This window comes from Microtus ochrogaster, unplaced genomic scaffold (genome assembly GCF_000317375.1).
Source record: "Microtus ochrogaster isolate Prairie Vole_2 unplaced genomic scaffold, MicOch1.0 UNK148, whole genome shotgun sequence".
NCBI lineage: Eukaryota > Metazoa > Chordata > Mammalia > Rodentia > Cricetidae > Microtus > Microtus ochrogaster.
In genome coordinates, this window is record NW_004949246.1 from 111,378 (window position 1) to 125,620 (window position 14,243).

The 14,243-nt window shown below is 43.4% G+C and overlaps 1 protein-coding gene across 1 annotated transcript; it reads right to left on the bottom strand.

The window, feature by feature from the left end:
* Positions 1-6,304: 6,304 nt before the first annotated feature.
* On the bottom strand, positions 6,305-8,784 carry LOC101999599 (cathepsin G). The gene is made up of 5 exons (XM_005371988.2): positions 8,730-8,784; positions 7,853-8,000; positions 7,276-7,411; positions 6,826-7,080; positions 6,305-6,496 (listed from the first exon to the last, which is right to left on the bottom strand). Exons 1-5 carry the CDS (start codon positions 8,782-8,784, stop codon positions 6,305-6,307), a joined length of 786 nt encoding a protein of 261 aa, XP_005372045.1.
* Positions 8,785-14,243: the final 5,459 nt, after the last annotated feature.

Genomic DNA, 14,243 nt, shown 5'->3' on the forward strand with positions numbered 1-14,243 from the left:
ATGTCATCTGCCTTCACAGTGGCTCCTCTGGCCAGGGACTGGATGGTGCTTTAGCTCCTGCTTGACTCTGAGTGACAGCAAACTAAAGAAAAGAGCCACCATGCCTCTACTCCCTGCTGTTGTGTGGGTCCTGCACTTGGTGTTCCCTACACTTGGGAGTTTCATGGCTGTTTCCCCTTAGGCAAGGTGGTTATAAGTGTGATTACGTCTGGAATAGAGGAGGCCAGCTTAGTTATTTTTGTTTTCTGCTCAGATGTAACTACTTCTAAAGTAGTAACTTGTTATAGCAGTATCTTCAAGAGAAACTCGTATGTTTCTCATTGTTGAAATGGTTTTGCGAGATGCCATACCTGGTCATAACGTATCCTAGGTTATTTGCTTTTGAAATTTAAAATTTTAGATTATAATTTAATTACAATATTTCTCTCCTGGCCTTCCTATACACCCCCTACTCTCCTTCAAATTCATGGCCTTTTTTAAAAAAAACTAATTGTTCTTTTGTTTGTCTGTGTATTTGTATACATATATGTTTTTAAATACAAAGGACGAGACTGTATAATGTTGCTAGCATGTATGTTTTCAGGACTGATCATTTGGCACTGGCTACCTCTTCAGCCCCTAGCTTTCCTCAGTTGCCGGTAGTCCTTTGTGTAGGGCTTTTCCTCATCTGTTTTGGCATGTTCATTGCTGTCCCCTTGTTTACATTGATTTTGGACAGTCATGTTGGGGAGACTTGATGGTGTAGCTTCTGTTGTTACTAGGAGACACAATCTCACAGCTAACACCCTGGTCCTTGGGCTCTTACAGTTTTTCTAGCTCTTCTGTAATGTCCCCTGAGCCTTGGGTGCAGGAATGTTTTGGTGATGTATCTACTTGAACTGGGCTCCACAATTCAGCATATTGGTTGGATGTGTCTTCCTGTAGTGGTCTCTGTTGCAAAGGGAAGTTTCTTTGATGAGGGTTAACGATGACACTTATCAGGAGGGAAGGAAGTCTTGGTCTTATATTTTTGAAGACATGTTGAAATAATTGTGATGAAATAAAAGAATGAAAATGGTTTTAACCATTCTGGGAGACAGACCAGCTAAATTCAGACTTCCATCATTCTTCATTTGGCTGAATTGCCTTTACAGTCAAGACATTTCTTAGACTTTTATTTTTGACAGAGATGTTTCCTTGAACTGTTGAAGTCATTCCTGCTGTATCTCCTTCACTCCCGCTCATCACGATCTACGATACCAGGGACAGTGCCCTTAGTCTCAGTCACAGTCCTTTTTCTCTGTCTCTTTAGTAGTTCAAATGTAGAGTTATAGCAATAGATTCCTGAAGGTAGCCAGGCAGCTCAAACCCTACCACTGCTGGAGATGGAGCACTGATAACCAGCTCAGAGGCAGGATGTGAGACCACATGGTCTTATGTGCAATATTCTCTCCAGGGCATGTCAGGGGACCTGGAGGCCCACACAAATACAAATTTGGAAGAAAAATGGTTGTCAGAAGCTAACTTTCCTAGTAGAGGAGCCCTGCTTTGTCAGCGTAGACAAGGCAGCCCAGAATCTGCAGTGTACTTGCTGGGATCTATGATGGTCACTCTCTCGACTGGGACTATTCTGTATGTCCTTAATTATCCTTTTTTAAAGGGATAATTTTGTTTCATGGAATAAGTTCGCTTATGGATGAAATATTTCACATTAAGACCAATGAATGTATGTAATTTCTTGTAGATGGCTGGGGCTTTAATCTCTTTCTTTTGTCCTCTAGGGTAATTCCTAATTTGATCCATGGGCCAAGACCATCAGCAGGGTCATGTGAAATGATACTAGTAGAACATTGGTGCTACAATGAAAGTTGTGATATTTATACTAGAATTGAATATTCTTGCCTTTATAGTGATTTTAATTTTTTTAAGTAAGATATAATCACATCACTTCCCCCCTTTCCTTTCCCTCTCCCCAACTCCTCTTATGTACTCCCTTGCTTCCTCTCATATTCTTAGCCTATTCTTCTTTCTTGTTGTTAAATATTTACTTTTCTTTATGTGTATGTGTGTTGCATGTGGTAGGGGATGGATGATAACATAGGATCGCCTAGAGCAGGAGTTACAGGCGGTTGTGAATTGCCTGATGTGGGGGCTGGAAACCAAACGCAGGTCCTTTGGAAGAGCAGTAAGCTCTCTTAACCACACTGAGCCATCCTCCAGACCCAAAGCCTCTTTTCTTTAATTATTATTGTTACATTGCACAAATGCCTAAATACATGAATGTAACCTGTTGAGTTCCTTCAGTGTTGCTCACATGCATGGGATTTCAAGGCTGACCACTTGGCACTGTATAACCAATCGGAGGCTCAACCCTGAGGAAGACTGTTTCTCTTGCTCTCAGCATTCCTTAGTGGCTTATAGTTCTTCCTTTAGGGTTGGAGCCCCCATGAGATTCCCCTCTTCCATGTTAGCTTGTCTGTTACATGTTCAGCTCTTGTGGAGGCAGCCATATTGTTGAGGTAAGTGAAGCTTCCCTGTCATTTCTAGGAGACACAGTTGCACAGAATATTTCCTGATTCTCTGCTCTTACAATATTTTTGCTTCCTCTTCTGAGATATTTCCTGAACCTTAGGTTCAGGAGTTGTGTTGTAGATGTATCTACTGGGGCTGGCCACCCCATGATCCTTTGTTCTCTGTGTTTTGAAGAATTGTGGCTTTTTGTAATGGCCTCTGTCTGTAGAAAAAAAAGAGGCTTCTTTGATGAGGGATGAAAGCTATACTTACCCATGGGTATGAGGATAAGTATTTAGAATGCAGTCAGGAATTATACTGGTTTAGTAAAGAACTGGCAGTAGGTTCTCCTCTAAGATCCGTGACCTCACTAGCTCCAGGGAGTTGGTTAGATTTCCAGTACCAAGCATGATTTTCCTCCTGTTGAATAGGTATTGGTTACTTCCAGGATGTAAGTGCCAATATTTCACCCTTAGGGCTATATTGTTACGATGGTCATCGTTGTAGTTCATACGGTGTCGCAGCTGGGTAGGACTATTGGCTGCTCCTCTCCTTCGTCAGCGCGCAGAGCACCTTCCACTACTACCATACCAAGTTCTTAAGGAGGAACCTCTCAAGTTAGAGCCAGCTTAGATCCGCTGAGTCCTGTTTCCAAAGCACTTGGTGTCTTAGTTACTTTCCAGATCTGGGAGACAACTAAGAACAACAGAAATAACCGACATTGTTTTAGGAGTCTCTTGGACATCCCTGATCAACAATTCAAAAGGAAGAGTCACGTGCTTGGCACTGAGTTTTTTGTTAGAGAGTATGTGGCTCTTGAGGAAAACCTGTCAGCTCAAGAGATTTAACTTCATTTAAACTATATGTGTAAATGTATACATGTACACTTACTCATATCATATGTAATTTTATGTAAGTAAATAATAATATGGATCCTAGTTCCAGCTAATCTTATGTCAACTTACCATACAAACTAGAGTTATCTGAAAGAAGGGACCTTTGATTAAGAAAATGCTTCCATAAGGTCTGGCTGTAAGGCATTTTCTCTCTGTTTTTGAGACAAGGTTCCTCTGTGTATCCTTGGAACCTCTCCTAGAACTTGCTCTGTAGACCAGGCTAGCCTTGAACTCACAGAGATACACCTGCCTCTGCATCCTGTGTGCTGGGATTAAAGGTATGCAACCCCACCACCCAGAAAGTCATTTTCTTAATGATTGATGGGAGAGGGCCTAACCCCTTATGGGTAGTGGCATCCTTGGGCTAGTAGTGTTGGGTTCTATAAGAAAACAAGCACCCCTCCATGGTCTCTGCATCAGTTCCTGCTTGCAGGTTCTTGCCTTATTTGAGTTCCTGTCTTGATTTCCTTCGATGGTGAACAGCAATATGGAAGTGTAAGCCAAACAAACTCTTTCTTCCCCAACTTTGTTTTTGGTCATGGTGTTTCACTGCAACAATAGAAATCCTAACCAAGACAGTCCTTATGGCTCTCCAAACATCCTTAGTATTATTTTTCCCTCCTCCCTCCTCCCTCTTCTGCATCAACCCCTTCTCTTGTCTCTTCCTGATAAAACTCTCCCCTACTTTTTCCAATTTCCTTATATTGACTTTTCATCTAGGCTTCATCCTAAGGGACTCTGAGGACAATGCACAAGGATCTATGAGTACAGATTAAGATCACCCCAATACCAGGTTATTAAGCATCTCCAGAGCCAACACGGCCCTGGAAATTGGCTTCTTCTCACAAAACAATTTATGTCTTGAAGGAGGTGGACACAGCATTCCAAGCCCCTCTTACACAGAAGGCAGAAGGAGCACGGGTGTTCATCAGGCAGGGGTGTGTCTCAGAAGCAAGGCTGACAGCTATGAACAGAGGGATGGACTGATGGACGTTGAGACTGGCGAATGACGGTAGTGCATATGTTTTGAACCTTGGATAGATGCCCAGGACCCCACTTAGAATCTTCTTTGCTGAGATATAAGATAGACTATCATCAAAGGAATACCCTGCCATTACCACTGTTGCAACATATGCTTAAAATGGCGTTGAAACTCTCACCAGGGAGGTATGAGAGACACAGTGGGAACAGACGATGGTGTAGAGAGTGATCTCCTGGGCCCTTGGACCCTTCAGATCTGTTTGCTCCATGGTGCACACGGATTTGGTCATGAGAAGAACACAACATTGGGCATCTGGGCCCTCAATCCCCTTTCCCTTCAGAGGAGAATTACTTCACAGCCTAGACCCACCCAAGTGAGACTTTAAGAACTGAATAGATGTGAGTATGCCTTGTGTCTGGAGTGGTGTGCTAAAGACCATGAAAACAGCAAAGGAGAGTGAAGGTGAGACCAGAGCCTGCAGCAGCTTGTGGGAACTAGGCATCAGGACCTTAGGGAGTTGTAGAAACCTTTCTAAATGGAAGTCAGATCTCAGAAACTACCTTGGAAGTGCTGATAGGAACGGGGGGGACATGCAAGGAGGTGGGGTTGCCCCTGGGTTTTCTTAATATTGAGTCTGGGACTAAAGTAGTTCAGATAGCAAATATCCAACAGTCAAGTGTAATAATGTTTTGATGTAGGAGAAAACCGTCAAGGCCGGTTCTGTGCAATGACTTTAAGAAGTTTAAAGTCTGGTCTCAGATTATCTAAGGACCTCCATAATCCTTTATTCAATGTAGACAGCCATAGAAACATTATTCTTTTAGTCAGTGTTTAGTGTGCCGTTTTATGTAACTTCAGAGTACTAAAGTTCTGGAGCACATCTTCATCACTGAAAATGAAACACTGGTCTGTAACACAGCCTGTTGGCATGATGGGAGGTTTTAGACAAGGACTTCCCTCTTTGATGGACACTGCCTTGCTTCTCCCTTCACTTTTGTGACTTGTGCTCCTATGAACATTGGCGTTTGTTTAAACATACCGATATTCTGTTTGTTCCTCTCACCCAGTACATGTGTCATTTAATCTTTAGCATCTGTATGCATTTAAGGTTTATTTTTTTAGTGTGGTGTAAGGAATTGATCCAATATTATCTTTTCCCCATCAAAACAACTATCTGGTTGCCCTAATACCACTTATTGAAAGTTTATGGCTCTCATGAGTTTGGGAATTGTCTTATATTAAATGGGGGCTTTAATGAGATTTCAACTCTGCCCTTTAATCAAGCTTATCTGTCTGCTTAGGACAGCACTGAGGAGGTGGGTTTCAGGGAGAGATCCTTGCCCAGGGGAGAGAAGTGGAGTCCGAGAGTGAGATGGGGGAGGAAGGCAGGCTATGAGTTAAGGAAGGGAGGACGCTCACCTCCATCCCAGGCTGTGGGTAGATGACAGGTTTAGTTTGTTATCAGAAAGAAAACTCCTTTTCTGAAGGAACTTCACTCTTCGCCTTCCCCATCTACCTACAGACCTTCACTCTTTCCAGGCAGAGGTCACTGGAGAATGAGTGTTCATGCTCTTTCAGCACTGATGCATCAAACCTAATCCCCATTTAACAGAGGTTAACTGAGAGGTGATAGGTTATGAGAGATGAAACTTTGTGAATGGTCACCCTATTAAGAGACCCCACGGAATCCCCTGCCCTTTCCAGGGCATGAAAACACTAGAAGGAGACAGCTGTGATCTTGTGATAAGCAGCCCCTCATCAGACACCAAATGAATGGTGTCCCGACTTTGGACTTCCCAGCCTCTCAAACACAGCAAAATTAAAATCTCTGTTGTTTAGAATACCACTGCATAGTATTTTGACATAGGAGTTCAAACAAGTTAAGACACCACTAAATGATGTTTAATTAAACAAAATTTACATTCTCCATGTGACATTAACCAAGACTATGGAAATCCCCTGGAGCTGGTCCCTGATGCCGTGGTGCAAGGCGTCTCATGGTTCTCTTTATCCAGGGAGTGAAGCTCTGGATCTTGGTGAATACAGCTGGAGGAATGCCATTGCTGTCTCCATAGGAGACAATGCCCTGGACCACATTGTTACATACCAGAGGGCCACCAGAATCGCCCTGTGGAGAAGAGGAGGGAAAGGACATGAAGCTTGCTGCCCTGCCATTCTGGCACCAGTGGGTGGGGCCCTTGGTTGCCTGTGTGTAGGGGATGGGTATTTGATGGGCTTGTGGGAGGCAAGCCCCTGGGTCTTTTAGCTGTTGGACTTCAGGCCTGGTTAAAGTTGCCACTTCCAGCTCTCTCTATCAGGGGACCTTCGCCTTCCCCATTAAGGTACACTGTGGGCCTTCCTGTCATTCCTGAACAGGAAGTACCCTAAGGCAGGGAGACTGGCCTTGCTGTCCTGTCAGCCCTGAGCCCTTTGTCCCAAGGGCATTCATACTCTTACCCTGAAGGCAGACTTCCTTTCTCTTGGGTTCCCCACACAGATCTGAGTCTGGCTGTTGTAGTTGTTGAAGCGATTGCTGCACTTTTGGTCCCTCTGCACCCTTAGCTGCACCTCCTGGAGTACATCTGTTCTCATGTTCCGGCTCACTAGGCCCCAGCCAGCCACTGTGCACAAATCCCCTGGCCGCAGACGGTTTCTGCCCTGAGGCAGAGCCACGGGCCTCACGGCTTTATTCTTCCGGATTCTTCTTGTCAGCTGTCAGGAGGAATGGAGGCATTCCAGCTCAGTTGGCACCCCCACACACACGCGCACACTCGGGGATTCTCTGTCCTCACCACCACCCTGGAACCCTGTCCCCACTTCCTTATCAACAGTCCCCAAACACAGAAAAGTCACAGAGCCAAGAGGAAGCCAGTAAGGCTGGGGAGTCAGAGGTCTGGCAGGCAGTACCTGAAGCAACATGATGTCGTTGCGGAATTTGTCTGGATCATAATCAGGATGGGGGATAGCTCTGAGCACAGGGATGTGTTGCTGGGTCCTTTCTTGCCTCTGGATGTTGTGAGCTCCCAGGATGACATTTATGGAACTGCAAAAGAAAAGTTGGACTAGAGGTAGATATGAGATCCAGCCGTTCGGCAGAGCAGACGAATGGACAAAGGACAGGAAAACCGCAGCTGGAAAGAATGGGGGACACGGGAAGGCTCTGGGCCTGGCCCCTGCCTGCTGTTTCTCAGAAATCCTCAACTGGGGACAGCAGATTGAACAGAAATAGTTTGAATTCATAGTTAGCACCCAGCCTGTGCCTTCTACCTCCTTCTCCTCATCCTCGTATTCCGTTTGATCACATCTCCTTTTCTCCGTATCAACACCGCCTTCTTACCTCCCTCCTCCCACTCCCGTCTTGTCTCTAGAATTAAAGGCAGAACCTTTTATTATAACTACACTTAATTAGAATTGCATACATTCAGGAGGCTCAGAGGAGGATATTGGGGGACTTTGCCTTCCTGGGAAGCTCCTGGGTTCTCACCTTCCCAAGCAGTGGGCCGCTGTCATGACAAAGTCTTCTCGCACCAGAAACCCTCCGCAAGCACCCAGCCCTTCTGAACTCTGGATCAGAAGGAAAGCCATGTAGGGGCGGGAGTGGGGCCTGGCTTCTCGGCCTCCAATGATCTTTCCTGCAAGGAAGCACCGGACTTACACGTGTGTTTGAGAGTCTGCAGACAGAACCACCTGTGTGTGTGTGGAGGGGGAGCTTTAGGAAGGCTGAGAGGCAGAAAGCACTGGGTGGGGGGCTTTAAAAAGCCTCGGGGGCATGATACGGGGAGCTGTGTGGACATCAGGCGCAGGAAGAAACCTCCAAGTCTCTGCAGAAATTACTCCTTGCCCTTCAGTCCTTTGTGCCGTCCTTCTCCAAATGGAGAACAGTGTTTGTTCCACACAAGTCTGGCCCTGGCCTCAGGTATTGAGGAAGGATGTTCCCCCAAGGTATGAGCTTTCCCTGTTCCCTGGTATCTTCCCCAGAGAGCATCCCATGTCCCAGAGTGCACCTCCTGATATCATGGGACTAGATATGAGTCTAGACTAGAGCTGATGGGACTTTTATAGCTGAGTTCTTGTCTCTGGGCTTTGGTATACAGGCTTCTGAATAAATTTATGTAGAAAATATTTATACAGTACTTTCTATATGTGGGGGCCAATAACAAGACTCTCATACATTAGCCAATTTAACTGCCATAGCAACACTGTGAGGCAGTATTAATATTATCCACATTTTATAGATAAGAAAACTGAGGAAATGTGTGTTCAGTTAACTTGCTCACTGATACAGAGTTAAAATTGCCACAGAAGTCTAGTGCTAGTATATAGGATGAGATCAGATCTCTGAGGTGTGGCTGGTCACTCACCTGCCTCATCTCCTTGGAGTAGAATAAAAATCAACAGGAGCAGGAGTGGCTGCATCTTTCCAGAACCATGCGTTGTTTAGTCAGGTGCTGCTTGAACTTCTCTCTGCCAGACTTTTATCCCCCATGGAGAGGAAGGAAGGGGTGCTGGGAAGTCCCGGTCCCACTTTCCAGTTTCTGTGACAGGTTTCATCACCCAAGGCTTCCTAGGAGGTTTGCACACCAACTGCCAGTGATCTAGGAGAAGAGGGAGTCGACCAAGCCAGTATGGCATCCCACATAGTTGCCATGTCAGGAACCAAGTCCACTGTACATTTAATAATTCAGGGAAACTAGTGGCTACTTCCTTCTCTCCCTCTCCTTGTGGGGTTAGAGTTACAATTGACATTCAATGAATGTCAATTCATATATGTATTCAGAGAACAAAAAAGGAGGGAGGGAGGGAGGGAGGTATTAAATGGCCCAGGATGGCTTCAACATGGCTATATGGTTCAGGATGACCTTTATTTTTTTTTTAATGTCTGATGTTCCTGGCTCTATTCCTGACTGCCAAGATTGCTGGAATTCACTACTATGTCGGCTTTATGAGGTGTTGGGGACCAAGCCTACAGTCTCATGCATAGTAGGCAATCACTCTACCAACTGAGCTAAAGCACCCCTTTTCTGGATTCCTTACTCACGTGTGTTTACTACTGTCCAAGGACAAGGGTGAGAAAAAGATGGCAGGTGTGGTGGGAGAGATGGACGAAGACAAAGGAAAAGTCAAAAGAGGGGAGAAGAGAAATGAAGCCTGCTCACCTTCATCCTCTGAGATCCTTACTGCTCCCACTTCTTTCTAGAAGTTGCCAAGGTAGAGACCTCCTGAGGTCATGGAGGATGCAGCTGGAGAAGAAAAGGACAGATCAAGCTTTTGATATTGATTTTCTTGGTCACCTGTGTCCCAGCCCACTCTCAGTGAAATCATGACTCAATTGCAGACATTTTGACAATTCTGGCAAAGGTCTCTGTTTTCCAGGTTCCCCTGCGTGCTGCAGAGGCCCAGCAGATTCAGTTGTTAAGAGCTGTCTGAACTTTGTTTGGAAACACTTAGGATCTCATGTAACCACCAACTTGTTTCCGTTCTTAGCCTTAGGGGTAACAGTTTTAAAAGGGAGACATGTTTATTATTATGCTACATGTACATCAAGAAGAGCCGGGGTCATATAATGAATGGGGGAGCACAAGAGATCACTACAGAGTCACACAATGGATTGCTAAACCCACTGAAAATATCAAACAAACTCAGTGTACACAGCAGACCATTCTAATCCTGTATCACCTCTTTGAAATAGCTCCAGACTGGTACACTCCCTAACCTATGAAGCATGATAGGTTAACTTGAAAATTTTTTGGAAGTAAAGCATTCTTTCTAACTCATACACAGTTTTCAACTTGTTTTTAGAGCCGCACTGAGCTTAATCCCATCCTAACCCATGTTCTCTCTTAGTATCGGAGAAATAGCATGAAGGGAGAACACCCCAGCAAGGTTACCTTACCTTTTATTGGGATATTTCATTTTAGTGATGTCTCAACATTTTGTTTGTTTTAGAAATGTTCTTTGGATTTTTTTTAAAAAAGGATAAAAAGCCTATATACACAGAAAAAAAGAGGCATCAAAGTCACACACCCAGTTATGTAAATAAAGGTGTGCACTGGTCATTTTATACCAGTAGCAAGAGATTTCATGTCAACTGAAAACAACAAGAAGCATGGCTGTTTAACATGTCCCCAAAATGGAAACGCCTGAGAACTGACTGTGCAGGAGCTATCTTCAGGCCCAAACTGAAGTAAGAGTCTAGATGGAAGCTACTGATGTCTAAGATACCAGCATCACCACCCATCCATAGATATAAACCCAAAGGAAGTTCACATCCAAGGAGGGCACAGCTGCATCTCTCTGAGCAGCAGTATTGGGACAGCCTCAGCCTGGGAAGACTTGGGAACAGTAACTCGTGGGATATTCTATATTAGGACAGCTACAAATATAACTGAACATTTGTCTCTTCCACGTATGTAGAAAATGTTAGAAAGGGCCCAAGAAGAAAACACTTAGTATGATCATGTTTAAATAAAGCTCAATTTTAGCACAAAGTGTGACTTTATGTCTAGAGGTTTACACACAAGAGAAAAGTACATAAAAGAGCAGGAAAGCTGCATCAAGTCAGAATGGTGACTTTTCTAGGGTTGGAGGAGAGAATCATAGCGGGTTTCTAGAAAATGGCTTCACCTCCTGACATAAAATGCAGCAATCACCTCATAAGTATTCTTTCAATGGTATGCATAAACTCTGTAGACTTTCCAATGAATAATGTGTGTGTGTGCGTGTGTGTGTGTGTGTGTGTGTGTGTGTGTGTGTGTGTGTGTGTGTGGTGTTGGAGAGAACATTTGAGTAAAGAGGAGACTAGTCTAATAGATCAAAGTACGTATCTTTAAAATATTTTAATTTTAACAAAAATTGTGGTTTGAAGAAGCAAGACTGTTGATATATTTCACAATATCTATGGGCAGTTTGTGCATCTGTTTATGACTGTTCCATTACATTTCTGTCAGTTACATTTTTTTTCTCCTCTGGAGTATTGAGACATTAATATTGGGTATTTCCCATCTCCTTCCTGGGCTGCCTAAGTTCCATATACCGATCCTCTGAGGAGGCAGTGACCAGCTACAGCTGGTCCAGAGACACCCTTACTCCCAATTGAGAAACCAATTTAGTTGTTCTTGACTTTGTAGAAGACCAGGGCTATACAGACCTCAGCTCCTCTGCTCTGTCTCAGTGTCCCTCCTGAAAGGGTGTTTTGGGAGCATCTCAGATGTCTCCACTGAGTGTGGATATTTCATTAGTGGGAGAAGGCAGTATCACAGCCGGCCCTTTTAACAAAAGTGTCTGCAGGCAGCCAGATCCTTTAACCAAGGATTGAACTGTGTGCTTGCTGCTCTCCATGTATGAGCAGCAAATGACAGAGGAGAGACTGAAGCTCCAAGGATCGTGAAGGACAGGGTTGCAAAGAATAGGCTTGCTTACACCTACACAAAACCTTCCAGATCGAGAATTTAGAGGAAAAGACACACTTGGGTGTCACAGGTCCTGAGCGTGCCAGCAGAAAGGCTTATTCCTAATGTTAGGAAGGAGCTAATAAGAGACCCTTTTGGCAAACCTCCCAGACCACCCAAATCTTCAACAATGTAGGTCAGATATAGGCATGGAATGATGTGCTGTCTTCCCAGTAAGAAAAGTTATTCTAAACTTCTACTTAGTGGAATGCAGAAGATTGTATTCTCTTACAGTGAGTGGAGAGATTATAATAACTATATTATTAGTAGTTTTAATTTTGTGAGGGGGAAAGGGCAATAGCCAGAAAGAATAGCAATTTTATGTTACCTTATTTGCGTATTATTTTTGCAAATAATGGAAATGCATTATTTTTATTTACTTTTTTTGAGTCAGAATTGCAGGTAGCGCGTGGTGGACTCTAACTCTCTATGTTGCTAAGGATGACCTTGGATTCTTAATCCTCTTCCCTATCTCTAGTGCTAGGATTACAGGCATGTGCCACCATGCCAGAGCAAGCTGAAATGTACTAGTTTTATAAGAATAGAAAATGACATTGTTTACAGGGAAACGGACGGAAGTGGGGGTCATCAGGAGAAAAGAAATAAACCAGACTCAGAAAGACAAATGCCACCTGCTTTCTCTCAAGTGTGGACTTTGGAGACAGGGAGACATGGGAGTAGAGGGGGCTGTCAGAAATATGAAAGGAAATATGACTGGGGTGGGGGGGAAAGAGTGAGGAGAAGGTGTATATGACCAAAATGTGCTATATGCATGGAAGAAGTTTCCAAATGAAACTCACCACTTTGTAAAATTAATATATAATAATAAAATAAGATGGAAGAGAAAGAAAAAAACTAAAGTAGGGCCCATATGTCCTCTTAAACAGCAAACAGTATTAAGCACTGTAATCTCGATGAACTAAGCAGGTTAGCAAAAAGAGTAAAATGGAACAAAACCGCATTGGGAATATTCATTTTGGAGCGTGTGTGAGCAAGAAACAAACTGAAGGCTATCTATTGGAACAGTTTGCATTATTAAACATCACCAACTTACCTCTGGCTGCCTTTCCCTGACCTGAAATAGTTCCAGGAATAAAATTATTTTAGTAATTTAAGGTTAAAATTGTAAATAAACAACTGGACATAGAAATATGTCAGTTTTAATTCCCTATCCAAATGGCCACTATGGAAATTAAATCTCTCTCTCTCCTTCTCTCTCTCTGTCTCTCTCTATCTCTCTCTGTGTCTCTGTCTCTGTCTCTGTCTCTGTCTCTCTCTCTGTCTCTCTCTCTCTCTGTCTCTCTCTCTCTCTGTCTCTCTCTCTCTCTGTCTCTCTCTCTCTCTGTCTCTCTCTCTCTCTGTCTCTCTCTCTCTCTCTCTCTCTCTCTCTATATATATATATATATATATATATATATATACATATATGTCAGTTTGGGAACTCATGAAGTCTAACCTGGCCTCCAACTCACAGAGGCCCCTCTCCCTCTGTCTCAAGAGTTCTAGGATTAATTGTGTGTGCCACCCAACCAGGAAGATGTTTTTTCATCTAGATATTTTTCCCTTATGTATGTTTACTTTGCAATCTCAAATGTAATGTTCAGTTTGAAGCTTATATGTTCAATTAGTCAACATTTCCCTTTTATTTTGTTAAGATTCTGTTAGTGTATATAATTTTAGAATGTCATTTGTGTTTAATGATCTGGCCTTTGAGATATCTAAATGACATAATTTGTAAAATTATGGAAATAAATATGTATAAAGAAAAAATCCTACCAGGAAAATATGCATAGAAAAACATTTAGCTATAGTAGATATTGACTTATAATTTGCTTTTGTCTTACACATACCTGTCAACCATTCTCATGGGTCAAATGTATAACAAAACTAATATGTAATCTTGTTTCATCTTTTTGGTGTGGACAAAGACTGCTAGGTCGATCAAAAACCCTTGGGTTCCTCTTGGTAGTGTGGTAGAGATCATTCTGGGGCCTTATTTATGCTGGGCAGATGTGTTGCAACTGGCACACATCTCTGGCCCTTGGTTTGGTTTTGATTTTTTATTTGTTTGTTTCTTTGTTTGGGCTGTGTCTCACGATGCTGCCTGGGCTGGTCACGAACCCCTGGCCTCAAGTGATCCTCTTATTGCAACCTCCCAAGTACAAAGAAATAAAAATGCCATCTTTCTCAATGTCCTCACCAAGTCTGAATGTCATTGTTTTTCCAAATCAGACTAACACAAATTCACTAATGTTTTTACTTGTACGAATGAGTTAATGAGCTGATTTTTTTTCTTTTATTTTTCTTTCCAGCCTCCCATTTCCCTCCCCCTCCTCCCACCCTTCCCCCCTCCTCCCAACCCTTCTCCCCCTCCCCCCACTCCTCTCCCCCTCCCTCTCCAGTTCAATGGGCAGTCAGGGTTCCCTG